Below are 27026 nucleotides of genomic sequence, written 5' to 3'. Positions count from 1 at the left end.
AGTGCCGCTGGTGTCAGGCCCGGGGGAACCATCCCAGCACCATCCCCGTTTCACTCCAGGGTGCTGCAATGCAAACGAGCGGGTGCAGGAGGCTGCCGGAAAGCGGGCTGTGACCCTCCTGCATGGCACCAAGCCCCTTAGGCAGTGCCCATGGCCGGCCTCATCCTGCACCCCTGCTCCAAAGCCCGTGCAGCAAGGGCAGCGTTTGACCCTCTTTTTGCACAAGCAGCCCCACATGGGGCTTGTTTTGCACAGCAGGGAGGGGTTGGCTCTGTGACCCGCTGGCACCCCCGGTGCCTTGTCCCCAAATCGGCAGTCGTGACCTCGGGGCTGCTTTGGAGCAGCCGAGAGGAGTTTGCAGAGGAGTCGCGTTGCCTCTTGGGATGTCTCTGTGGCTCGTTGTTCGTGCCCTCTGCCTCTTGCAGGGCTCATCCTCCTCCAGATTTTGGATTATTTGCTGTTTCTACCTTCCTCCCTATTGCCTTTGCTGGAGGACAGAGCAGAGCTTTGGTCCTGGGTGCACCACCCGACCGTGCACGGTGCTGGGACACCCGCTACCGGTCAGGGGCGAGACCAGGAGGAAGCCAGCAACGGGACAGCCGTGTCCTCTGCAACCTGGCCGCGCACTTGCCCTGGCCCTGCAGCTCCTCCCGGGCTCCCCACGGGCGCCATGGGCTCTGTGGCCGTATCCTGCCCCGGCGCTGCCCTCCCACAGAGGGGCAAGCTGCCATCTCAGCCTCTTCGAGGAGGACTCAAAGCTTGGGGGAGCACCGAGTGCTTGCGCGCATCCAGGGAGGTGAAAGGTGCAGGTTTGTTCTCAGTCCCCCAGCATCCCGGGGACACCTCGGGGGGTCCCTAACAGCTGGGGCGCTGCTGTCGCCAAGGTTGGGGTGCTTGCAGCAGGATACCCTGTCCCTGTGACACCCCCAGGGGTGAGGATGCTCCTGCTGCAGCATCCCACTCCTCTCCAAAGTGGCGGGGAGCCTTCAGTCCCTGCCCCCCCACTTGGGGACAAGGGAAGGGGTCAAGGCCATGGTGAGACAGGCAGCCGACCCTTGCCGGTCACCCAGTTCGATCGTGGTGGTTTTGTGTATTTATTATTATTTTTTGTTTTTCCTGAAGAAACAGGGAGAGAGAAAAATCTCTCTCTGTCCAAAATCACTCATCCTTCCTAATAATGAGAGCTGTCACCAGCCCTCCTTGGCGAGGAAATGATGCTCACGGTAAATATTTGGTCTGGAACTGATTTATGGGTGGAAAAAAATGAGATTAGTGGCTAATCACTGCATTGCAGGAAGCGCTTTGGGCCGAGTGCCGGAGCCAAGCTTGCGGGGAGCTGGGGCCATGCCCGCGCCGGGGGAGCTGTGCCGGGGGCTTCGGCGGAGATGTCATGGTCGTGCCGTTGGGTTGGGATCAAGGAGCAACCACGGAGGGGTTGGACCAGCTCTGGGGGACACCAGGCTTCTCCTCACCTTGGTGCTTTGCAGATTTGCTTTAAGGATTGGGGGTTTAGGGGCAGGGGCAGCTCAGGTCCCCCCGGCAGGGCATCGCCCACGGCACTGCCGGTGCATCGGACCCTCGTGGGCTGCAAACCAAGAGGGTTGTGCTGTTGGTCCCGGCTGGAGGCGATCATCCACCCCATCCCTGAGCCCAGTGCACCCAAAGAAGTCATTACAGCCACCCTCAAGGCAGCAGCAGCTTTTCCTGTGCGAGGAAACAATTAGCTTATTAGAGGACGGTTTAATTTTCTTCTGCTAAAGCGGGCTGGCGAGTGCAGCACGGTCATTTCCTATCGACTGGCATGGCCAGATGCTCCTGGGCGTTGCGGGGACCCGGGGACGATGGCTCGCCTGCGGGCAGGAGCAGGTGTCCGAGCTCGGGTGCATCTCTGGTCGATGATGCTGGAGCAATGGCAGCAGAGCAGGACCCGGTGCCTGCGAACGTGCGTGTAGGTGTTTGCAGGAAAGCAGCTGCGGGGCACAGAGGAGAGTTTGGGGAGAGCAGTGCCTGGGTTCATTCTCTCCTCATTTCCACTCTAAGAGGCCTCGCGGCGTCGCACGGCTCTGGTTTGGTTTTGGGACCAGATGCTCTGGGTTTCCCTCCCGGGCTGCGGCAGGACGGGCTCAGCTGCTGCTGCTGTCGCAGAGGTGCCGCGATTCCTTTGCCTCCCTCTCTGCTCCCGCTTTGGCTTTTTTTTTTTTTCTGCCTATTTCTAACAACATAACCGTGAACCGAAGGCAGCGGGTTGAATTAAAGGCTGTAATTCAGTTGTGCATCGACACTAACTGTGTCACCTGTGAGAAAACCCTCTCCAGATGTTTGTGAGCTGGGAGGGCGGGAGGGTCCTTGACGACCGTGAGCTGTCACGCTGCCTGCTCCGTCCTCGGCTGGGGGTCTCTGCCCCAAATCCTCCAAATCTCCAAGAGGGCTGAGCTGCCTTTCCCGGAGGCTGCTTTGGGGCAGGGCAGACGATGCTCCTCTCTACCTTGCGCTCTTGCGATGTGGCCGGGGTGGGAGCGGCTGAGCCAGCGAGGCTTAGCTGTGCCAGAAACCTGCAGCCCAGCCCCTGCGAGCTGTCGGTGTCGGTCTGCGTTGCAAATCTATCAGGTTTGTGCGCTGCTTTGGGTCCATCTGAGCCACCGAAGTGATGGCTGATCCCTGTCACGGTGCAAGGCAGGCAGAAAAATGGGCTGATAAGCGAGAGGTGGGCGTCTCGTACCCCCCTGCTCTGCAGCGTTCTGTTTCTGATGAACATTTCCCAGTGCTTAGGGTTGTCCACCCCACGGTCCTGTGCCTCAGCGAGCTGTTCCCCGGGTTTCTGTTGGGGCCGCTCACAGTGTCAGCCTTAGGTGACGTGCTCCGCTGCAGCCCACCCCTTGGTTGTACTCAATTCCCCTGCTTGGGCCCTAAAATGGATGTAGGTGACGTTAAGTGATGTTAAAACTGGAGCAGGTGCTGAGTGCTGCAGAGTACTGGTGATCTGGGGGATCTCTGTGCCTCAGTTTCCCCCATTCGAAGCAGGGCTGGTAGTAACCAGGACTCGGGCGTTACCACAAGCACGCCTTTTCACCGTGAGCGAGGTCCACGCAGGCGGGTTTGTGCGGGCAGTCTCTTAGGTTGGGGCACTGGGGGGTGATGCAGCCCCACGGGGGGCTGGCGGGCAGCAGGGGATTTTGGGGATGTGATAAGGGCAGCAAGACTGGGGTGATGGGGCTTTTGGACCAACTGACCCTTTTCAGCCAGGTTTTGCAGGAGGAAGAGCTCTGGAATGCAATGTGTTCCTTAATGAAAATTGCCTTTTTTTGATGGTGGGGAGGGATTGAAAGTTCTTGTAGGGATATGGGTCTAAGCTCACGGGACGATGCAGAATCTCCCTGCGCGAGCAGCCGTCCTACGGGTGCCATTGCTCCCTCCCCCCAGCCCCTGAGCAATTCCCCCCCTCCCAGTTTCTTGCCCTTCACTTTTCTGTCCTTTTTTTTTTTTTTTTCTTTTCCTCCCTTTTCCTTCCAGAGTCAAGAAGAAGAACAAGCCCTTGAACCTCAAGATCCACAACAGTGTGGGAAGCTGCGAGAACATCCCAGCGCAGCGCTCCCCGCTCCTCTCCGAGCGTTCCCTGCGCTCCTTCTTCGTGGGGTACCCGCCTTTCCTCCCCTCCACCCCTCCCGTCCACACCGAAGCCACCTTCTCAGCAAGTAAGTCCCAGTAGCCCCCGCCCCAGGTCCCCCTTCCATGGGGTGGGTGATGGTGGATGCCAAGCAGAGGACACGACTGTGGGAAACTCGGGGTGTCTGCCTGCGCACCGATGGTCTGGAGGACGTTGGTTGAGCGTTGCGCGGTGAGCACAGCCCTCGTGCGGGTGCCTCGTATCAGTGTTTAGAGAGATGTGGGTGCTTCTGGGCAAATGCAAGCCCAGAAACTCGATTATATATGTCTGTAGATACACAAACCCATTGTCGTATTGGTGTGTGCGGAGAGACAGGCTCCTCTATCGCATTAACACGGGCGCGGGAGGGTTGGAAGAACCATGCGCCTTTCCGTGCTGCCTGGGTTGGTGACACCGGCTGGCTGTCACTTGAGAGTGACTTTTCCAAGGGCTCCTTTGTAGATCCAGCCGTGGTTTTACCTTCGTGCAAGGAGGCTGCTTCTCCAACCCCTCCTGCTTGCAGGGTTCTCGGCTGATGCGGAGCCTCAGGTGAAGCCGGCCCCGCTGCAGACAGGTCTGGTGCAAACCACACGGACCTCGATCCCGGCAACCGGCCGTGGTCCTGCCTGTGGGTCTGCCTGGGGTGGCTTCTCCTCTTCCAGGAGATGCTGGTGGTGGGACTCAATGGGTGGGTTTGGGTTGATGAGCTCACCCAGGGCGTTGCTGTTGGCTGGGGAGAAACAGTCTGACCCTTATTTCCCGGTCTCGGACCAGTGCCCTGATTAATTCTGCAGGAATTGAAGCTTTTACAAGCCAGGCGTGGCGCTCAGCCTAAACAAAACCCTCCCAGAAAACACACGGCAGCTGCTGGGAGCGATTTCCTTGCCAAGAACTGTTGTGGGGAGGGCAAGCTCTCCTTGCCTCTTGTTATTCAGCTAAAAACTTCCTCCAACTCCATATCCAGGCTGGTTTTCTGCCACCTTCCCCTCCCCAGACTTTTCCCTTCTGTTTGCTTTTCCAAAACATGGTCTTTTTGGCTCATTTGGGGTTCTTCTAGTCCTTCTTACTGCTTGGCCTTTGGCTCTAGCAGGGGGTTTGCAGACAACACCTCTCCCTGCCCACCCAGCCCCCCGGCACTGGCAGGTTTTCCCCCTCGCCGTACTTCTCACCGGGGCGGGAAGCAGCACCAGGACGGCTTCACCGGCTGCTCCGAGCGCCGGTTTGCAGGCGCTGGTGTGATGGGGCAGCTCCTTCACCCTGCCGGCATCCCCACGGCCATGCCTCTCCCAGCCCTCTGCAAGGCAAAACCCTCGTGATTTCTTTCTTTCCTTATTTTTTTACCCCAATCAGGTGCTGTTTGGGATCATTGAAGGGTCATCAAGCCATTTCTGGCATCCTTTTGCTCCCGTTTCTTTGGCTTTGGGGACAGTGGTGAGACCTGGCAGGAACTCTGCAGGCAGGCGATGTTATTTCTAGAGATGTCCAACTACCTGACTCTCAACTACCAGCCAGCAGATTTGCCCAGAGCGAGGGGTATTTTTGCATTGTTCTTTTTTTTTTTTTCCCCGCGGCATCGGCTGAGCACAACTTGCAGCCCAGAACTAGACGGGGACTAGCAGACCAGAAACCAAGAAATAAACCCCATTCTCAGCAGACCCCACTGTGTCTTGTTGCATTAGGTTTCCTCACGCATCAGCGTTGGATTACATCCCGTGGTGTGATAACCTGATGTAATGTGGCATCGCAGGAACGTGATGCAATGAGAAGTGACGGGCTAGCAAGTGACTAAGGCTGCTGGAGAGGTGTCTCTTCTCATTTCCCTCGGCCATCCAACTTTCTTGGCTGCTGTGAACATTCGTTTTCTGGGCTAGATGTGAGCCGTGGAGAGAGGGGCTTGGTTGCACCAGCTGCTTGAACCCTGTTGAGAGGTTTTAGCATCAGCCAAACCGTTTGGTCGCTGCAGGAGCAACATCTATGTACTCAGCGACCCTTGCTCCTGTGGGGAAAATTTGATGCAAGGCAAAAAAATCCTACTAGATTGTAGTTTTCTTAGGTCTCTTGCGTTTCTGCATCGTTTCTGTACCAGTGGCCTTGTCCTCGAGCTGCATCCCTGTTTTCTGTCTGCTTCCACATTTGCTTTCTGGCTTTAGGACCCTATGGGAAGAACGGCCGTATCCTGCTCACAGCAGCTGGGTGCTGAGCATGGCCCTGCGTGGAGGAAGATGGGGTTTAATGGAGCTTGATACCAGGGCTCGTTACCTCGAGGACAGAAGATGAGTTATGCCAAGCTGTGCAGAGGCACGTTTATTTGTGAGGAGCAGTAGATATCTCTGCAACTTTCCCCATGCCCTGTGTTGCCGTTATGGGACCTGGGTGGCTTCCCCTTGCTCCGGCACACGACACTTTGCATGTCCTCGATCCCCTGCTCTCCTCTTGCTGCTGTTCTTGCTGGTCCAAAGTACCAGGGCTTATAGGTCCTATGAGAAGAGCTGGTCGTGGTTTGGGGGGTCACACCTCACCCCATCTCCTGGGGTGCCACTATTTCTCATTGACTTTTAAGTGCAATGGGTTTCCCATGCACTGCTGAATGAGCTTCGTGGGGGTCACCAAGGGTGTGAGCCACCCACCCCGCATCCCAGGGACCTCCCTGTCCCCATCCCTGAGACACAGATGTGGTTTGGCAGCCAAATTCTCCGCAATATCCCATCCCTACGACCACAGGTACCTAAGCTTTCATAAAACCCCAACAGCAAAACACCTCTTCCCCTTTTCTCTTATGGGATCAGCACAGAAGCACCTGGAATGCTCCGGATGGATGTAGAATTACTTCCCTAAGCACCGAAACCAAAAGATGTTGTTGTTGTCGGATTGAGATGCGGGAGAGGAGGCTGGTGAGCCCTTGGCAAGACCCCTCTCTGCCCGGCTGTCTCTCGACGACCTCTTTTCAACAGCCAGCGTGTCTTGCTGCTTGTGGCAGGAGCATGCTCCCATCTGAATCATCAGATGCGGGTTTGGACGCTTCTCTCTTATTTTTAACAGCCTGTTTGCCCTGATGGGAATGGATTTTCACAGGCATGGAGTGAGAGCAGAAGGGCTAGCCGTGAGCTGCAGAAGGAGCCTATTTCTCCCACAGCACAAATCTTGCTGGAGGGGCAAAGACCCCTTCACACAGGGCCAGGATCTCCGTGAATTTTGGTTTTGAATTGAAATTTTTCCTTAGAAGCTCTTGGAGGGGAAGCAGAAGGGGGGAAGTAAAGACTTTTGGGGTACTCTTGAACTCTGGCTTGGCCCTGAAATAGCCGCACACAGCGGAGAGGCTCTTTCTGTGGCCTGGGAACAAGGCAAGAGCCATGGAGCATCCCCTGGTATGTGGAGTTATGAGCAGTGACCCCTCAAAGCCCTTGTCTTATCCCTAGAGAGCCGATCGTGGCTGTTTTAATGTGGACCCCAGTGATGCCCACCTCCCTTCTCCTCAGCTCTCAGCTGGGTGCGTCAGCCCAGTCCTATACATCAGCTCCGTTGCATCCACTGTTGCCTTTGGTGCTGCTCTGGCCGTGTCCCCGGTGGGTCACTCCTCCTGGTTCCCAGTCCTGGCTCTGCCTTTTGGCTTAGAGACCAAGGACTTTGAAGTTTATGTCACTGACTTTCTGCCCTGGTGCCTACCTGGGGCTTGGGTGGTCAACCAGTGATGGCCAAGCAAGTGGCAAGTGCTGAGATGCCACCAGAGCTCCTTGCGCGTCCTTCAGCCCCTGAGCGTCTGCGACAGAGCCCTCAGAAGGGCTGGTGTTGGGTAGGGATGGCTGGTGGAGAGCAGGGATTCAAGGAGTTGTCAATGTCCAGTGGATTGAGCCCTGCGCTGAGAATCCAGGAGCCCTAAGTCCAGCCTTTCTCCTGGAGAGGACCAGGCAGGAGCCGAGAGCACGATGCTGGTGTGGAGGGTGCTGCGGGGCACGTGTGTGAGTGGCTGGTGCTGTTCAGACCACGGTCCCTCTCCGCAGGCATCGCATCCCTGATGCTGGGAGTGGTTTTATGGGAAGAAACTTCTCCTTAACACTGTCCTGGCCCAAACCGCCTTCAGCAGGGGACTTCCCAAGTGGGACATCATTTCTTCATGACCATCAGTGGTTTCTTCCTCTCTGAACCTGTCCTGCTGCCGATACAAGCCGCGGTACCAGCACTCCACGGCCGTGTTGGCAGCCTGGCTGGGACCTCCCTGCAGCCCACATCTGGCCACAGCTGGCTGCCTCACCATCGGGCCGCTCCAGCCAGCAGTGCGGCACCGGAGGCTTCCCTACCCTATGCGCAGCCAAAGAACGCAGCTTTGTCTGGGTAAGCCTAATTGACCCCTCAAGGCTGCGAATTAGAGGGGGAAAAAAATCACAACGCAAGTGTTTAAGCCAGCAAAGCGATGGAATGTGACATTTCGGCTGTATAAATAGGATCGTCATGCTGCAAAGAGGAACTGCCGGGATTACGAAGTGACTCTGTTTTCTTACTAGAGAGCTGCTCGGAGAATAGCTCTGCCTTGTTCGGCTGCTTTGGATGATCCCCTCGGCAAGGGCTGAGCTTTCAGTTCAACCCGCCGGATCATCCTTCCGCCCGCAGCAGGGACACCGTGGGGACGTCGCTGGGTTTGGACCTGGCTGTGATTTGTGTGCAGGATATTTGCCGTGGGCGCTTAGGGAGGGGGCAGGTTGATGCCCCTTTTAGCCTGAATCTCGCGTGGATTTTATATCACGGGGAGGGAAAGCTGCTGGGGCTGCTGCTCCAAGCTGTAACCTCTGCCAGCATCCCCCATCACGATAGGGTCTGCGATTTCTGCTTGGGGGTGGGTTTGTAGAGATATACCTGATGCTGGACCTGTCGTGGTTGTCGTCAAACTCTTTTAGGGGGCGGCTGCACCCCGGTGTCCCCCCACAATGTCCCCAGGGGACTCAGCCACCCCGGGGCCGGCACTGGGAGGGTTTTGGTGGGGTAGACGTGGGTGCAGTGTCTCCTGGCCGCTCTTTGGTTTTGCAGTGATTCATCCCGGGATGCTTTCCAAGTTCGCTTCCATCGATTTTATCTGTCCCATTCATAATGCGACCATGGCCTGATGCTGTTTGTGGTAGCAGGAGGAGGAGGGTTTGTTTATCGGGCTGTTGTGGTGATGGATAACACATTCGCACCAATTCTCTGGATGTTCAGAAAAGTGCCAGGAGATGAATAAGGGGGATATCGTGCCAAAACAGTCACCATCGGTGTGGTTTGGCTCGGCTGCCGGCCCCGGGCGATGCTCCTGGTGTATTTGGTGGGGGTGTTAGGGCTTGCTGAGGGCATCACTGCCCTCCTCATCTGCCCCCAGGGAGGGTGGAAACCCGAATAAATGAGCGAAGGGAGCTCTGGCTGCTCTTCTCCATGCAGGAGATGCCCAGGCATCGCGACTCGCAGCCGGGGAGCGAGGGGGAAACATCCGCACCGGCAGCCGAAAGGCACCGGGGAGGCATTGGGATGGCTTTGAGGGTGAGGAGGGCGTCACGGCCGAGGCAGCAGCCCGGTCTGCATCACCTCCGAGGCGTGCGGGTGCCACTCAGGGACCAGCGGCGGCTGTCACGGCTGCCTGTCACTGCTGCGGAGCCGGGCGGCAGGGCTCTTCTCCCGTGTCGGCTGTCAGAGACGTGCCGGAGGTGGCTGTCACCCTCCGCCCGGGCGGTTTCCCCCCCTTCCCCGCTCTCCTCCCGGCACATCTGATCCCCGTCAAGCTCGGGCTGTTGACTCAAGGCTAAGCTGTGCCGTGCGGAGCAGGAGCCGTGACCTTTGCCAGCGAGGTGCTGCGGCGAAGGAAAGAATGGAGGTTACGGGGTGCTCAGGTGGAGGGTGGCATCCCCCCGGCAGCGAGTGCCCCGGCCGTGGGATCTGTGCCGCTCCGCAGGGATCGCTGTGCCGGGCGGCGCTGGGCAGCGTCACGGCGCTGGGGAGCAGCGTTTGGCCTTTGAGGGGCCCTCCGGGTGATGGGGAAGGCAGGAAAGGGATGGGTGCTCGGTCGGGGGGTCCCCACTGGGCTGCTCAGTGGGTACCAGCTGCATTCTTCCCTGGGAAGTTACAGCCGTGCTCATTAAACACCACCTCAGAGGAGGAGGTGGGTGGGGAAAAGAAAAAAAAAACTAAAATTGCCCTCACACACTCGTGCGAGGGGACTTACGGCTAAAAGAGCTCTGATTTTGAAGTCATAAATGAGGTTGCCGGTGATAAATGTATAAGTCATGAGTGACACCCGGGCAGGGGAGGTCAGGAGACATCAGTCGCTGCGGGGCAGCTCGGGGGCGGCAGAAGGATGGAGGGAGGCGGGCAGCCGGCTGCCGTGCTTCAAAGCTCGGGAGGGTCGACGGGTCCCGCTGCCGCGAGGGCAGCCACAGCACCTTGGGGCCGGCACTGCTCCGTCGCGGGGTCCCTACAACAAAGCCTGACCCTCCTGCAGCGGCGAGACACGCTCCCGTGGCCACGAGGTGTGGGGTTTTTTTTTTTTCCCTTTTTTTTTTCCTTTTCTTGCAATTACCTCAAATTGTGGCAATTTTGGGTTTTTGATGGGAATGTTCATCCTGTGCTGGAAGAGGGGGGGAAGGCTGCTGCATCGCCACCTTCCCTTTGGGCATCACCCCGATTTAACATCGCGGCTTTTCCTCCTGGTGAGCATCTCACGTGCACAAGTTAAATGGAAGAATCATTAATTAACTTCAAAGCCCCCCGCAACCTTTGGGGCTGTTCCCCGTGGCCGTGGGGCACCTTCCCTGCCATCCTGCCCTGCTTTACTTGTTTTCCTTCCTGCAAACAGCAGGTCTATTGTTAAACGCCGCGATCCTTCATATATCGCTCCCTCTAATGAACATAATTAGCCGTGAATCACGTAGGTCTCATTTTTGTTAGGAGGTTAAAATCCCTGATACACTTTAATACATTTTTGCAGCGAGCACATTTAGAAAGTAATTAAAAGGCTCGGTCGTCTTTGCCTACGTCCCCTCTCCCCCTCCCCGGGATGGCAGGATTTAATTGAGGCCAGCTGAAAGTTAGTGGAAATAAATTGTGGCTGATAAAGCGGAGGTTGTAATTTAATTCTGGGAGAGGAGCTGTTCTTGCCTGGGTGTTTAGTTCATCAAGGACCGGTGTTGGGGGGTGGGAGGGGGGGGAACTTCTTTGTGTAATGTGATTTACTGAGGAGAAAATAACGTTTTGGGAGGAATAGTGCTTGTGCGTGGAGCGGTCTCACTCTTTAGAGCATCATCGCCGTGGCTTGTGGGCATCCCTGGGTGGGCGCGGATACGGGGGCAGCGGGAGGGATGCTGGTCCGGCAGCCCCGGGGCGGGTTGTCTCAAGGGCTGGTGAGATGCATGGGTCAAAAATATTGGCACGCTGCTGGTGTAAAACAGCCTACCTGGGGCTGGGGGCAGCAATTACCTTAATTGACTTTGTAGTCCTTCAATATCTTAATTGCCGACTGTGCCCGAGGGGTGATCTGGACCGAGGCGGTGGAGTGAGAGCAGGAGCGGGACCAGCTGCCGGTGGGAGGTGCAGGAGATGGATGCGGTTTAGGACGCTCCCCAGACTTTTAACGGCGCCTTGCATGGGAAGCGGCATGTAAATGTAACCTTCAGAAAGAGAGTGCAATTAAAACACCCTGCCGCCCGCTATATTAAAATGGGATATTAAAGCAAACAGTGGTTCTCCCTGCTCGGAGGGATAATATCGAAAGTGTATTTAGCGAGGGATTTGCTGGCACGCTGAGCAAACGGCCGGGCTCGCGGCTGGGGGCTGCCGCTCGGCTCCGCACCGCGGCTCAACTCGCGTTGTGCCGGGGCTGGCAGCTCGTGCCCGGGAAACCTCTCGAATTCCTTATTGAAAATTCAGCCTTTGAATCCTGGGCACGGATCCCCTCCCTGGGGCTGAGCATCCTGCGGGGCAGGACTTCTCCTGAGTCCCGGGGGAGGAGGAGGAGGAGGAGGAGGAGGATGTCTGCCCTTGCTGAGGCTGAAGGGGGGACGTGGAGTCCAAGCACGGCACCGGCATGGCCGTGCTGCTAATTACCTGCCTGCTCCAGCCAGCGCTAATGAACTTATCTCTTTTTCCTTACCCAGCCGAGGTCCTTTTCCCTGAGAAGGGGAGCGCCGAGGCTGCTTTTTACTTTGTTCTTCCATCTGAATAAGAGTGAAATTGCTTTCCGAGAGGCTGACGCTTGGCTTTTTGTCCAGCCGCAACCACGAGACGTGATGTCTTATTAATAAACGATGCGGTTGCTGTTTCGGCTTTGGTTTTCCCTTTCTCGTTTGGACATCGTGACGTGGCTCCGGTAGCTTTGCAATCCCGCTCTGTGTGCAGATGGGTGCAGCACCCGTGGGGTGGGTGCATCATCTCCCACCTCTCTCCCTGGCCCAAACTGGGTGCTGTTATGGGGAAGGGGGGGGGGAGCAAGAGACCCCGGTTCCCGCTGAGGCCTTTTGCTTTGCAGAAAGGGAGCCCAGCAGGGCATCTCTAAGGGGAAATGTAAGGCAAACCCTATTTTTTGTGTATCTCCTTCCCTTCCCTCCCCTCCCCAAAAGCTTGAACCCCAGCTCTCGCCTTTATTACCACCTGATGGTTTTCCCCGTCTCTCCTCTCCCCGCAGATATGCTGTCAGTGCCTCGCTGGTCCCCGCAGATCCCCCGTCGAGATCTCGGAAACTCGATAAAACACAGGTACACCAACCCTGCCGCAGCGCCGGGTGAATCCCGCCCCTCCGCCCCAACCCCCCGATGCCGGGGGATGAGCATCTCCACTTCCATCTCTGTCCCAGGATGCAGGGCTCGGGGCCGCTCCCCTTCTTTCCCATGCTGGGCTGCGCCGTCCTAGAAGCCCATTTAAATTCCATTTCAGTTCAGATTTAGTTTAGATAAAGCTTGAGTCGCTATCAATAAAAGCCGTGTATTATCCGTGACCTTGCCAACCTTCAGCAAATTTCCAGATTATTGCCCTTCCGTATCTACCTCGAGAAGGCAAACCACTAGAAATAGCCTCGCTGCTGCTATTTGATGGGGCAGCCGCTTCTCTGACGGGCTGGAAACTGGGGTCCCCAGGGCAGGGAGGCGTTTTGGGGGCTCTGGCCACAGCGAGCCGGTGGCTAATGCCCATCCTGGCCAGCTTGGACCCCTTGGGAGCAGGCTGTGCCCTTCTGCATAACCAAAGGGGGGACTCAGACTTGTGTTTTGGCATCCCTAGAAAGACGCCTCGACACCTGCAGCTGTGTTTGAGGGCAGCAAGGAGAGGAAAAATCGGGGTTCGGTAGATAAGCGTGGGTCGAGAGATGTTTCTGCAGGAGCACGGATGGGGTGGTACAGCCTCGTCTCCCCCATCCAGCCACTCTCCGCGTTTCTCTCCACAGGTTTTCCACCAAGTACTGGATGTCTCAGACCTGCACCGTCTGCGGGAAAGGAATGTTGTTCGGCTTAAAATGCAAAAACTGCAAGTACGTCGCGGTGCCGGAGCTGTTTGTGTCACTCCTTAATGTTGCGAGGGGGATCATTAGGGTTTATTTATTATTTATTTATAAGCAGGGGCTCGGGCATGGGCAGACCAACCAGCCTCTCGCCAGCACATCCTTGCAGAAAGTTCTAATAAGATGTGAAAACGGGTGAAAAACACCCCAAACTGGGGCTGAGGTCAGGTCTGCGTGCCGGGGATGGAAGCGGGGAGGTCCTCGGGGATGATGCTGCCCGCCAGAGCTCTGAGTCAGATCCTGACAACCTCCCCTCTCGCTGCCGTCCTTGGCCCGGCTTTAGATGCCCACGCTATAGGGTTACATATGGAATTATCCATAGGGGGTGGGGGGTTGGAGGTGCCGAACCGGGGACCGAGAGCATCGCCTGCATGCGGGGTAGCTCAGGGCATCGGATGGGTTTTGCCCACAGCCTTGGGGCTGTTTCCTCTATATTTTGTGTCCAAAAAATGCTTCGTGGCCCTCTGTTTCCTGGCAATGTTGTGGCACTGAGGATGCAAAGGAGAGGGGCCGCGCCGGCCGTAAAATTGGGCAGGACTGGAAAAAGATTAGCGAGGCCGAGGCTGGGGCCACTTATACTGCTTGAAATCTGACGGCGCCCGGCTCTTACGTGATATCGTGCAGCCATTGGCACTTAGTAAAGCTGCTTCTGGAGACGCGATTGCTTTTTCTAGGGCCGGGTGCTGGGAATACGTCGATTGTCTGAGCGTAACTGAGTTAGCCGGAGCTATCAAGTGATAACGATCGCTGTTGCCGTTGATTAAATGCTGATGAGTTAGCAAATTGGGATTTAAACCTGGACAAGAAATGCCTGGTTACTGTGCAGTTGGTGGTGGTTTTCTGGAAGTGATATTATCAAATACCTAATTTTTTTTAAAGCAGTGATTCCTGTTGCATTCAATGCTGAAGCGACCAGAGGCTTTGCTGCCTGCAAGCCCTGCCTGCTCTGCCTGCCCGGGGCTGGTTCCCGCACGGGAGGAGGGATGCTGCGATGCTGCAGCTCTGGCACTGTGTCGGTCCTGCTGCCTGTAGTCGCTCAGAAAAAAACCCAAAACCAACCCAAATAAATTCCCCGGTTGTTAAAAGTTAGGGTGAACACAAAGTAGTTAGGTTCGCCGGTTTTGCCGTAGCCACCCGGCCCCGGCACTGCTTCCCCCAGAAACAGGAGGGTGAACACGCAGGTAAAACAAACAAACAGACCCCAGCCTCCCCCAGGCCTCGAATACCAAATTAATCTCTGCCTTTCCCTCTAGGAACGGCTCTGTAATAAAAGCTAACACGCACGGCTCCTGAATTTTCATTACCCAGCTCATTGACTTGTAGCTGCCGTCTTTTTTTTTTTTTCCCTCCATCCTTTACTCTTGTTTTTTTTTTTTAAATCCTTTCCTCTTCTTTCCCTTTTCCCCCATGGCTCTCCCTTCTCCGCTGGGGCTGCCGTGGCAGAGCGTGAGCCGGGAACTCGTTTCCATCCCTAATTAAGAACGAGCAGGAACGTTTCGGCATGGCGTGAGCCTGCTTATGCCTATATGCATGACCCAGGGGTGAAGCCCTCTGTAGACTCCTGCCCCGGCTCTGCGAAACCAGGCAAAGCTCTGCAGAATATTCAACGTAGCTGTGTAAATGCTCTCATTATTGTTGTTAAATGTCCTGGTAATAAAGCCAGGAGGGAGGGCACAATGGCAGAGATTCATCGGGAGCCAAAGGGGGCCAGGGAGCCGCTTCCTTCCCCTCCACTGCCCCTGAATTTAATTAAGCATAAAGCAGTGTTGGAGCTGGATGGTGGTCAGGGGGAAGCGGCTTTCCCCCGAGCATGGGTCTCTGCGGCTTTTATTTCGGCCCAGGCTGGCAGAAATGGCAATTTTGGGCATCCTCAAGCTGGTTGCTGGGTGCCTGGTCCCCCGTTGCCGGGAGAGAAAGGGGGGAGCCAGACAGCCCCCCCCAAGGTTTGGGGGTTCCTACACCCCTCCATCGGGACATGCCCCCGCTGTGGCTCTCCTTTGCCCAGGACGTGCAGACCCGACACTCCCACGACGTGCATCCTGTACCGCTGCTTATCCCTGCGCACGCAGCCCGGGCGGGCGCCTTGGGGGTTGCGGCAGGACCGTAGGGATCCGGGAGGGTCTGCCCGTGGGAGCGCTCAAGCAGCGAGCACCCACCCAGGGGCTGTGCACAACCAAAATACACCTCGAGTCACCTTCCTGCGTGGAGAAAGGGAACCCCAGACTGGTTGGGGTTGGGAGGGACCTCTGGAGACCATCTAGCCCAACCCCCTGCTAGAGCAGGATCACCCAGAGCAGGTGGCACAGGATGGTGTCCAGGCGGGTTTGGAATCTCTCCAGAGAAGGAGACTCCACAACCTCTCTGGGCAGCCTGTCCCAGGGCTCCGTCACCCGCAGAGGGAAGAAGTTTTTCCTCACGTTGAGATGGAACTTCCCGTGTTCCAGTTTGTGCCCGTTGCCCCTTGTCCTGTCACTGGGCACCACTGAGCAGAGTCTGGCCCCATCCTCTAGACCCCCACCCTTTAGATATTGATAAGCCTTGATCAGATCCCCTCTCAGTCTTCTCCAGACTAACCAGCCCCAGCTCTCTCAGCCTTTCCTCATGCAAGAGATATTCCAGTCCCCTCATCATCCTCGCAGTCCTCCGCTGGACTCTCTCCAGTAGTTCCCCATCTGTCTTGAACTGGGGAGCCCAGAACTGGACACAGAACTCCAGGTGTGGCCTCACCAGGGCAGAGCAGAGGGCGAGGAGAACCTCCCTCGACCCGCCAGCCCCGTTCTGCTGCGATGCTCCCTGCTGCGAGCCACGTCCCTCCAGCAGTACCACGATACTCCGCATCCCCTTCGCTTCTCACGTCTTTTTTCCTGTGTTCCCTGCCAGGCTCAAGTGCCACAACAAATGCACCAAAGAGGCCCCTCCGTGTCACCTGCTGATCATCCACCGCGGAGGTAAGGGCCTTTCTTCCCCCTTCTGCCTCCGTGGATGTTGCCACCAGGTAAAACTTTCAAAAGCCCCCCGGGCGATTCGGGAGCCCAACCCTCGTTGACGGCCGGCGGGACGGAGGCTCCCGAACCGCTTGGGCGCTCTGTGAAAATTTTACCCACCGTTTTTTCCGCTTATAGGGAGACGAGCCGTTCGGGGCGAGGCAGATTTGCATTGCAAACCACTTCCACCCACCCTTCCCCTGCCTCCCTTTCTTTTCAGATTCCCCACCGCACGGGGTAAGTGCAACAGGTTTTAGCCTTTTGCTACCGTCGAGAGCTTAGGGCGGACGCGTGGGACCCGAAATCTCCCGTGGCGCTGTCGGTGCATGGGGGTCCCCGCAATGGGGACGTGGCCGTGCCTTTGCGGATGCTCGTGGTGCTTTTGGAGCTGCCTTATCCCGCTCTCCTCCACCCTAAAATCCGCAGAGGAGGGAGAACTTTGCACCAGGACGACGGGCGTCACTTCCCACCTCTTTTCTTCCAGATTTTGGCCGAGTGCTCCCTGACGGCCAGAGGACCGCGACCACCTAAGGGAAATGCTTCCAATTACCATTGCCTTGAATTTTAAGCTCTTAAGGCCGTTATTGTGTATTAAATACCACCAAAAACATGCTCGTTGGTTTAATCGTGAGGGGAATGCATTGCACTGGTGGCACCTTGCAAGGCGAGCAGGGATGCTGTGGCTACGACGGGGGGACAATTTTGCAGCCTCCACTCTGGCCCCCGTGCCCTTGCTTGCAGCAAATGTGGGTGGAAGGGGCTGAAGACCCCCTCTGTCGTGCTCTGAGCTGCTGCAAACCCTGACCAGGAGGCAGGGAAAGCAGCATCCCGTGCTGCCGGGGGCAGGTGGGGTCCTGGGATGGGCGGAAATTGGGGGTTACGGCTGCGGTCTGCGATGCCGCAAGAGCCAGAGCTGCCCGCTGTGCGTTTTAGCATGGGAGCAAGGAGCAGTGTGGCTTTGGGGTGGCTTCAGCATCAGTGAAATAGCCTCCCCAAAACGCTCTTGAATGCCTTACCCTGCAGCCGGCCTGTCCCCAAGTCCCCCAGGCTGCAGGCTGCCTTTTCAAAAAAAAAAAAAAAAATCTCTGCCGAGAGCAGGGTGCTCTGAGCTGGCTCCTTCCCCTCGCCCTGAAAAGCCGTGGTGAGGAAGAGGATGGTGCCTCCTCCTGATGCTGGCTGACCCCCGGCTCGCGAGGTGGCTGTGGTGGCTGCTGAGCCTCCCCAAGCTGCAGCCCCTCGGCAGGGTGAGGAGGGTGCAGTTTGCACCCCACCGCGGGGGGCTTGAAGTGCCCCTGCATCCCGGGGGGTTTGACTGTAGCCTGGGCACAGAGGGGAGCCCGAAGGCTGGCTGCATCCCCAGGCAGGAGCTGAGCGCTGGAGGTGTCGCGAGGGATTGCTTTGGAGAGCGATTCAAGAGCGGTTTGCCAGCGCAGGGTTGACCCCGAGTGCTCCTTCGAAGCTTTGATGTCCCTCCATCTCTCTCCCCCTCCTCTCCATCCCCTTTTCCCCTCTCTCCCTTCTTAATCCAGCAAGGTTAGTCCGGACAGAATCGGTGCCCTGCGATATCAACAACCCCTTGCGGAAACCCCCCAGGTACTCAGACCTGCACGTCAGCCAGACGCTCCCCAAAACCAACAAACTCAACAAGGTGAGCTGCTCCGAGAACCCCAAACACCCCCTTTTTGCACCCACCCCCTGCCAGAGGCCACCGGCCCCGCGTTGCCGAAATATCGGCGGCTTTTGCTGGTTCTTCGCGTGCAGATAAAGGGGCTGAAGCCGGTGGCATTTGCCAACGCCACCCGAGTTGGGTTGCTTGAGCCACTCCGTTTGCCTCGGCTTCCCCAGCGGGGATGGTCCTGGCCTGAGGAGCAGCTGCTTGCCCAGGGCACGTCCTTTGGGAGCATCAATCCCATTTTCTGGGTGGGAGAGTAATTTCTAAAGGAAGGAATTTAAGAAGGAATTTGTTTAATATCTTTATCAATGATCTGGACGAGGGGATTGTGTGTACCCACAGTAAGTTTGAAGATAACACCAAAATGGGTTGGAGTGTTGATCTGCTTGAGGGTAGGAAGGCTCTGCAGAGGGATCTGGACAGGCTGGATCGATGGGCCAAGGTTAACGGTATGAGGTTTAACGAGGCTCAGTGCCGGGTCCTGCACTTGGGTCACAACAAGCCCATGTAATGGTACAGGCTTGGGGCAGCGTGGCTGGAAAGCTGCCTGGCAGAAAAGTACCTGGGGGTGCTGGTTGACAACTGACTGGACATGAGCCAGCAGTGTGCCCAGGTGGCCAAGAAGGCCAACAGCACCCTGGCTTGTATCAGGAATAGTGTGGCCAGCGGGACCAGGGCAGTGATCGTCCCCCTGTACTTGGCTGTGGTGAGGCCACACCTCGAGTGCTGGGTTCAGTTTTGGGGCCCTCAGTACCAGAAGGACACTGAGGTGCTGGAGCGTGTCCAGAGAAAGGCAAAGAAGCTGGGGAAGGGTCTGGAGCATAAGTCTGGTGAGGAGCGGCTGAGGGAACTGGGGTGGTTTAGCCTGGAGAAGAGGAGGCTGAGGGGAGACCTGATCGCTGTACAGCTCCCTGAAAGGAGGTTGTGGTGAGGTGGGTGTTGGTCTCTTCTCCCAAGTAACTAGCGATAGGACAAGAGGAAACAGCATCAAGTTGTGTCAGGGGAGGTTTAGGTTAGATATTAGGAGAAATTTTTTCACCGAAAGAGTGGCCAGGCATTGGAACAGGCTGCCCAGAGAGATGGTGGGGTCACCATCCCTGGAGGTGTTCAAAAAACGTGTAGACGTGGCACTTTGGGACATGGTTTAGTAGGCATGGTGGTGTTGGGTTGACAGTTGGACTTGATGATCTTAGAGGTCTTTGCCAACCTTAAAGATTCTATGATTCTATGATAAGAACAAATTAAATTTGTGTTTGAGGCAGGGGGTGACTGGTGGGTTGTCCCCAGGATGGGGCATCTCCCAGCCCCTCAGCCGTCTGCCAGGACCAAGCCTTGCAGGGGTCTCCATGGGTCTCCAGGCACATCCACCACTATGGGACCGATGTGTGTGGGTAGGAGCTGCCTCGAAACCTGCTTAGGGGCTTAAATTAAAAAAATAATCCCATGGAATGGTGCTAATTTATAGAGTAGAGTGAGGGTGAGCTTGGTGAGCAGCCGTGCTGCAAGCCCCTTGCCCCTTGGGTTTCCCAGTGTGGGTTGCACACTGAGGTTATTTCTTTTAAAAATAAAATGCCTGTGTCCCACCGGTCCTGCTCCGGTGTGGCCTCTCAGTCTCCAGACCTAAACTAAATTTTAGGTGGTTTGAGGTCTGTGCTACCACCTGACACTTCTGTAAATAACACATTTATTGTTACAAATAAAACAAGCCCAGAATTTGATTATGTCCCTGGCAAAACTGGTCAAGCCAGACCTGACAGCACACCTGGTGTGCTTGCTTCTGCACTGCATTAATAGCAATGAAACAGCATGGGGTGATTTTTGATGAAGTTTAGAGCCTATGGCCTTTGGTGGAAAATTTCTCACGGGCGGCCAGAGGTAGTGCAGGTCTGCAGGCTGTGCACAGAGGCGCTGGGGTAGGCAGGGCATGGTGTTTGCGGGCTGGAAGTGCTCAAATTCTCGGTGTGATGGGGGATAGGTCGTCAAAACCCTGGCTTCCCGAAGCCTGGCAGGACCTTCCCAGCTCCAAAGCAAAGCCTGGGTACCAAATGATGCTTTCTTGGATGCGCTTTTTAATCCTAAACCTCTTAGGAGATCCTTAGTGTAACGATCTGCTCTGTTGTTGTCCTGGGGTGGTGCAAATGTCTTTCTGAGGCTGGAGAGCTACTGCAGGAATTCAAAAGAAAGGGAGACACGCATTTTTTTTCTTTTTAATGCCCGTCCTTCCAGTGATTTGTTTCATTTTGTTAGAGGGCAGTGGGGAAGTGACTCAGCTCACTGATAAAGGCTTTGGGCGTGAAGGGCATCAGCCCTGTTTCTCCTTCTGCCTTTGCCGTGCTGTCCTTCCACCTTTCCTAGCTTTTCTCTAACCAGAACATGATGATGCAGTGTGTGCATATATATCTATGTCTATATTTATTTGGGTTTGACCTGAGCACTCCCATTCTGGTTAAAGTTTCATCTATAAATGTGCTTTATGCAACAGGGGTCCCCTTCTTACTTTGATGTTTCTAAAAGCATTTCTTTAGAGATACCGTGTTCTCGGTGAATAGCATCAAAATCTTATCGTCAGTGGCCTTCAGCGTTGGTTTAAAAAATAATTCACCCAGCCAAGATTGTTGTGTGTGTCGGGGTGGTCTATATAAAACGTACCTGGGTTTCCTGGAAAGCCCAGCTCGTTTAAAAATTAATCAATTTGGACAAAATTACCTGCTGGGGGAGGTTTGTGCAGATTTTCTAACCTTGGAGGGACCCTGCTGTGGGTGCGCCTGTCTGGAGATGGGAGTGCTCGGTGCTGCTGCAGGTCAGACCCTGTTAAGTGTCCCCAGGTTGGGCAGCAAGGTCACGAGCAAGGTGGGAAATTCTGGCCTCAGTTTTCCTTGTAAGATCTAAGATATCCAGGCAGGTTCTGCTCCCCGTTTTCTCCCAGGTGGTCCTTTCTCACCCATCGCAGTGTGCCCCAGAAGGGTGCACCTAAAGCTGCCATCCTTGCCTTGATTAGGAAGGGTCAACGAAGGGCAAGGGATGTCTTGGGATGTGTTGGCTGATCCTTTCAAATCTTTCAAATCGGCCCCCTGTTCCGAACAAGGCACTGGGTTTTTGGCTCAAAGGAGGTCAGCAGAGGCTGCCAGGTCTTTGATGTCTCCAAGGACCGAGCCCCAAGGATGTGACCCCTAACTCTAGTCTTGGTGGCCATGGCTCTGCAGAGGTTTGGGCAGCCCTCTGCCATGGGTACGTAGCATGGAGAGGATGATCTTGGTGCAAACTGTGAATACAAACAGCGCCAGGCTGGGGCTCTGGTTGTTTTCTAGGGCTTCTGGAAACAGGGGACTGGGATGACCTGTGCAGCTCTTGCTTGTCACCTGGGGTCCTCTGCACTGGAGCACCTTAGCGTGGCACCAGCTGGCACTGTTCTCACTGGCTCCTCTCTTCTCGTCTTCCCTGTGTCCCACAGGACCACATCCCGGTGCCCTACCAGCCAGACTCCAGCAGCAACCCCTCCTCCACCACCTCCTCCACACCCTCCTCGCCGGCCCCACCGCTGCCGCCCAGTGCGACGCCACCGTCCCCCCTGCACCCCTCCCCGCAGTGCCCACGCCAGCAGAAGCAGTTCAACTTGCCAGGTACCGTGAGCTCCCCACCTCCACATCTGCCTGATGAGAGGGCATCGTGCCCCGGGGTGTCCTTAGGGTAAGGACGTGCTCTACCTGCTTGCTTGCCTGGACTTATGCTGGGATGGGAAAAAGTTGGAAGCACAAATCAGCAACAAAGATGAATTTAGGATAATTCAGGTTGAAAGGGAGTTTGGGAGTCTCTAGTCGAACCTCCTGCTTGAAGCAGGGTCAGAGCTCAAGGCTTGATCCAGTTTGGTCTTGAAAACCTCCAAGGATGGAGCCAGCACAACCTCTGTAGGCAACCTGCTGCGCTTGAGGCTACAGAAACCTTCCCAGACATGACTTCTCCATGGCGTGTGCCCGCTGCATTGCCTCAACAGCAAATGGGAAACAAGGTTTTACCCCTCTACAAGGGTAACTTGGGTTGACTTCACTGTGTCTTTGGGATGATGGACCTCCAACAAGCTTGTTGGCAGCATGCGTGGGGTGATAGTGGGCTGTACTTGGTGCTGAGGGTATCTGATGTAGCTTGTCCCACCAAGTCTTGTCTGAGTATGTGGGACCCATTGGCTCCTGGAGTTCAGTCTCTTCAGGGATGGTGGAAGAGGTAATTTGGTCATGGTGGTTGCAGGACACAGGAGTTACATTAAATGGCCAGAAAAGCTCCTCCTCGCCTGAGGATGTGTCGAAGCCTGTCCCAGCACGGCTGCCTTCGGGATGTCCTTGGGGCAGTGCTGCTGCTTCAGGGAAGGTCCCTTCCTGGAGGAAAATGGCTCAACATCACTCCTGGGAGTGTGGAGGGGTTCAACTGTCCTCAGCCACCCACCTGCCTTTCCAGCCGCTCCCAAAAAGAGCCTGGCGAGGGGAGAGGAGGGGGACCCATGGCCCCGACCTATCCTGGAGATGCTGCAGCACTCATGGCTGCCCTGGGGCCAGTGACCCCTGTTTGGTCTGTGCCCACAATCCTCTTTGATGGGGCAGCAGCGAGGAGGTTGGGGTCCCTCCTGCGTCCCCAAACCCCAGGGTTAACGACCTGGTCTGGTGGGAAGGAGGGTCAGGACTACTCCAGAGGAACCAGATGGCACTTTCGTGCTCTGCTGATCCTGCTGCGCCATGGTGATTCCTCCCTTCCGTCTTGACAAGCCTTCAGCTAGAGAGGAGGAGGAGGAGGGAGGCGAGGGGGCTTTGACTGGCAGGATCCATGGCCATAATAGAAAACACTTCCAAAAGCGGGAAAACCCTCCCACCAACCAAACAACACAGGTCCTCGTGTGCCCGCAGAGGGTGCAGCCGGGCACAAGTCTCACTTGCTGGAGTGCCTGGGGCTCAAGGCAAGATGCTGGAGGGGCGTGAGGAAGACACGGAGGAGCTGCGAGGAAGCACTGAGCACCCAAGGAACGACATGACCTGTCCGTCAAGGAGGGGCTCGGCTCCCTCTCCTGCTCCTCAGGTCGGGATTTTGCCAGCCACAGCCCTCCAGACTCCAAGTGCTGGGAGGATAGTCCACAGCGTGGTGTGGGTTTCCGTGTTGTAATAACCGAGTTTGTGGTGATCCAGCCAGATCCTGATGTCTCGGCAGCCTGATAGCCGGGCTCGCAGTGATTAACACCCCCAAACCGCTGGCTGGACAGGCCCTGGACCCTGCCTGAGGGGTCTGAGGGGAAGGGACAGAGGGTCCAGTGTTTGGTGACCCCGTCATGCATCACTTCTGGAGCAGAGACCTCCCTGCAGGTCTTTGAGATGTTATTTCACGTCGTTTAAAGCAGAAACCACAGAAGTAACCCCCTTAGTGGGCAGCAGCATCTCCTCATGGGGACCTGGACATGCTGCAGCTGAGCCAGTGCAGGGAGCCCCTGGCACACTTGCCCGGAGCAGGGCAGGATCAGACCCCGGCAGCTCAGGAGGGGGTGGTTGCTCCCTGATTTCATGTCTGTGATGAGCAGAACCCGGTGGTGAACGGGAACTGGTCTGACACAAAGGAGGACTTCCATGCAGGAAGATGAAAGCACAGTGAAGTTCTCCATGGTTCATCTCATCAAGATGGTCATCTTGGGGATTAGGATTTGAGCTTGGAAATTTGCAACACGGTGACCTTTTTCTGCCAAAATTACCTTCGAGTCTCCTTTGATCTTGGCTCAGGGCTGCTCAGGTCCTGCTGCAGAGCTGAGGTCGGGCTTTGGGGTCTGAAAGCTGGAAAGAAGAAGCTGAGGAACAGTTATTGGGGTCTTGAAACTTAAGAAGGTGACTTCTGAGCTGATGCCAACCTCTGGTGGCCTCAGCAGCTACCCATGACCTGCCTGCCTGCATGAGTCAAATCAGCCCTTGGGCTTTGCCTGCTGGCGGCGGGGAGCTGATGGAGGGTAACACCACCCAGAGCCCTTCTGCAGCGCTGGCTTTGGGCAGCAGCTCCCAGGGCTGCTGACAGCCACCGGCTCCTTTCAGTGCGCCGGGAGGCAGGTAGGGAGCCCGGGAAGGACACGTCTCTGAAGCACGGCAAAAATGCATGGATAGATGGGCTGGATCGGGCAAAAACGGGCAGCGGCTGCAAATCCATCACTTGGTGTCTCCATGATGCCGAAAAGTTCCCAAGGGCTGGGCAGGAGCTGAGCACTTAAACCTGTGGGCTTTTGCTGGCAACCAGGTGTCCAAATCCCACCAGTGACTTTGCAGATGCCATCGACACTCTCCAAATGGTGGAAAAAATTAAGTTATAATCCAGCCAGATTGTTAGAGGGCTAAGGTCTTAATTTTTTGGCCTGGACACTCTACGTGCCATTGTAGGTGGCATCCTCCGGAGAGATGGAGGTGGGAAAGGCTGGTCATGCAGGGGGAGACCCGGACCTGGGGCTGATGTTTCATGGTGCAGGACTGGGCGCAGGTTGGAGCCTCTCCAGCGTCTGGCTCTGCAGGTCGGTGTTTAACCCCCCTTTTCTCTTTTCCAGCTTCCCATTACTACAAGTACAAGCAGCAGTTCATTTTCCCAGGTAAGTCTCTTCAAAAGTCTCTCCTGTAACGTGGGGTGCTGAGATGTCCCTTAGGGCGGTGGGTGCCTGGCCGGCTCTCCTAACCCCTGGATTTGTGCTGGGGTGGGATTTCTCCCCAAACCCAATATGTTGTCGCAGGACCGTGCACTACTCGGGTGCTGCAGGGCTGGGTGCCCCTCAGTTACAGCTATAGCTAAGGGTGTACCTAAATCAGACCTGGGGTGGAAGGGAGGATTGAGTTCCCTGGGTGCTCCCGGCACTGGAAGGGGCTCCCGGTGCCTCCCAGCTCGCTCTCACTCTGCTCTCTTCTTCCCCCCAGACGTGGTGCCCGAGACGCCGACCCGAGCCCCGCAGGTGATCCTGCACCCCGTCAACTCCAACCCCATGTGAGTGCTTCCCCCTCCCCCCGGCTGCCTGCCCCTTCCCCTCCCCAGGCAGAGCATCCTCCTCCCCTCCCCCCCCCCCCCCCATCCTCCAGGCACCCATGGGTGCTCCCCTGGCTTTGCGGGACCAGTTCAGGGCTCAGGGATGATTTTTGGGCAGGTTGGGGTGGATGGTCGGGGTGAAGCCCCGGTGCTCCTGCCACCCTAACCCGGCTCGTGGCTCTGGGTCTCAGGGAGGAGAAGGGTTGAAAGGAGAGGGCAGGGGATTGATTTATAACCCGCAGCAATGCACCCGCCCTGCGCTTTGCCATCAGAAAAAAAAAAAAAAAAAAGACTTTCAGTCTGAGAAGCCAAAGCCCAAGCGATTAATCTTATGAGGAGAGAACCAAGGACTCTGAGATAGTTATAATAAAGGTGGTTCTTGCAGCCCCACCTGTAATATTTTCAAGTCCAATAAACTTTGCACTGACATTAGTTTTGAGATGCAGCGTCTAATTGGCGTTAGGACCAGCTCTGCTCTGCCGAACCCGGCATTCGTGCCTGCGCCGCCCCGGCAGCGACGTTACATTTCAGGCTTGCTCACTGATCCTTTTTATAAATGCCATTTTTGAAGGATTTCACAAGCCAGGAGTTTAACAGATAGGGTCTCGCTCCCGCTTGCGATGTGCTTTGTGTCCAGCTCGCCCACGCTCTCCAAACTGCATCGGCAACTGCCGGGGGGTCCGGTGGATCTTGCCTCGGGGGGAGGCGATGGGAGGGATGGGGACGGAGCCGCTGTCCCCACCGGTGGCTGGTGGCCTGGAAATTAATGGCAAAGTGGTAAAGTCAAAGCCTTTTATTTATTTTTTTTTCCTTCCCTGCCTAAAGCAAGGTATCAAGCGTAGGGCTGGCAGGGTTTTGTGGGGAAAATAGCTTTCAATATGCAAAATCTGTGATTCTCCTCTTGTTCGCTCCACTGAAAATAACCCACGGGAGCCGCTGAGGTTACCCCGGGCTCAGCTGGGTTAAACAGCAGACTCTGCTTCGGATGCTGGGGAGACAGGTATTCGTGCCTGGGTTGGAGATCAGGCAGGAGGAGACTGCCGCTCCCGCAAACCGCCCGTGCATCGGGATGGGCGGCAGAAACCGTCTGCAGCCGCCCGGCTTTTCTGCGCCGCTTAAAATATCCGGGTTGATTCCTTTTGTATACGGACCTGTTTCCCCTGGAGATTTATAGCTCTTTAGTGGCGATTGAACAGGATAGGAAGCGCAGGACCACTGTGTCCCAGGGGCTTGGGGGATGTTACGCCTCCCCTGTGTTCCTTGCTGTCTCTGGGAGGGGATGCTGTTAGTTATGTTATTGATAATAATAATTTATAATATACTTATATTATGCTGGAAACCACCTGAGCTGCTCCAGCTGATCTTCCCCACGGAATTTCCTGAATTACCCGGTAACTGGCGGGTGCAGTGACACCCTGGTCCTGGACCTGGTGCTGGGCGGTGCTGTGTAAGTGAAGGAAAAGAGGAGTTCCTGGCCCAGGGGGGCTGGGAAATTAGGCAAATTCGGGTGCTCTTACTGCAGGGACAGTCTTTGAAACCTCCACTTCTCAAAAATAATTGAAAAACCCATTTATTTTTTTTCCTTCTTCTGGCTGCTAATAAGCCACGCTCGTCGCTTTGGCTGGTGTTCATTAGGAAGGTCATTCTGATCTTAGAAACCACCTAAAAACGCCCTGAGTGCGTGCCCCAGCGCTGCCTCGACATGGGCAAAAGCTGCGGGGGGGGAAATGTGTCCCTTACCCTGGGGCTGCCGGGGGTGACGGCTCCCAGGGCGCACGGCAACGGTGCATCCTGCGTACCGCGCGCTTTGGGGGACGGGATGGAGACGCGGCGGTTTGCTCCCACATCACCAAATCCATCCTGGAATTTCAAGCGTCCGATATTAATCAGTGCAATAATTAATATTGCTCATCCCCGCTATCTTCCCCCCTCCTGTGTGAGCACCCAGGGCTGTCTTCGGGGATGGGGGCAGCCAGGGCGCGGGTGGGAAGGGGTTGTTCTCCCAAATTAACAGCGAGCCTGGCACTTCTGCCCGAGCCCGTTAGTCCCGGTGCCAAGCGATGCCGTGGGAAGCAGGACTCGACGCCCGCGCCTGCTCCCCACCTCACCGTTGTTTTTACCCGGTGGTAATTCCGTAATTCTTTTAACAGCCTGGAAGGAAACCCATTGCTTCAAATTGAAGTGGAGCCCACCTCGGAGGTGAGA

At 56.1% G+C, this 27026-nt stretch overlaps 1 protein-coding gene across 3 annotated transcripts in view; it reads left to right on the top strand.

Moving 5' to 3' along the window:
• The window catches only part of KSR2 (kinase suppressor of ras 2), an 85428-nt gene that overhangs the window by 26986 nt on the left and 31416 nt on the right, over positions 1-27026 (top strand). For 2 of the 3 annotated variants that reach the window (XM_075769593.1, XM_075769594.1), the window contains exons 5-14: positions 3511-3692; positions 12279-12348; positions 13032-13115; positions 16026-16093; positions 16268-16366; positions 17659-17777; positions 21253-21421; positions 24355-24396; positions 24716-24782; positions 26972-27020. In XM_075769593.1, the coding sequence (XP_075625708.1) occupies positions 3511-3692; positions 12279-12348; positions 13032-13115; positions 16026-16093; positions 16268-16366; positions 17659-17777; positions 21253-21421; positions 24355-24396; positions 24716-24782; positions 26972-27020 (949 nt within the window). The remainder of the gene's footprint in view (positions 1-3510; positions 3693-12278; positions 12349-13031; positions 13116-16025; positions 16094-16267; positions 16367-17658; positions 17778-21252; positions 21422-24354; positions 24397-24715; positions 24783-26971; positions 27021-27026) is intronic. The other variant, XM_075769595.1, reaches the window with a different exon arrangement.

This window comes from Balearica regulorum, chromosome 17 (assembly GCF_011004875.1).
Source record: "Balearica regulorum gibbericeps isolate bBalReg1 chromosome 17, bBalReg1.pri, whole genome shotgun sequence".
Taxonomy (NCBI): domain Eukaryota; kingdom Metazoa; phylum Chordata; class Aves; order Gruiformes; family Gruidae; genus Balearica; species Balearica regulorum.
This window is presented reverse-complemented; position numbering and strand designations above follow the sequence as displayed.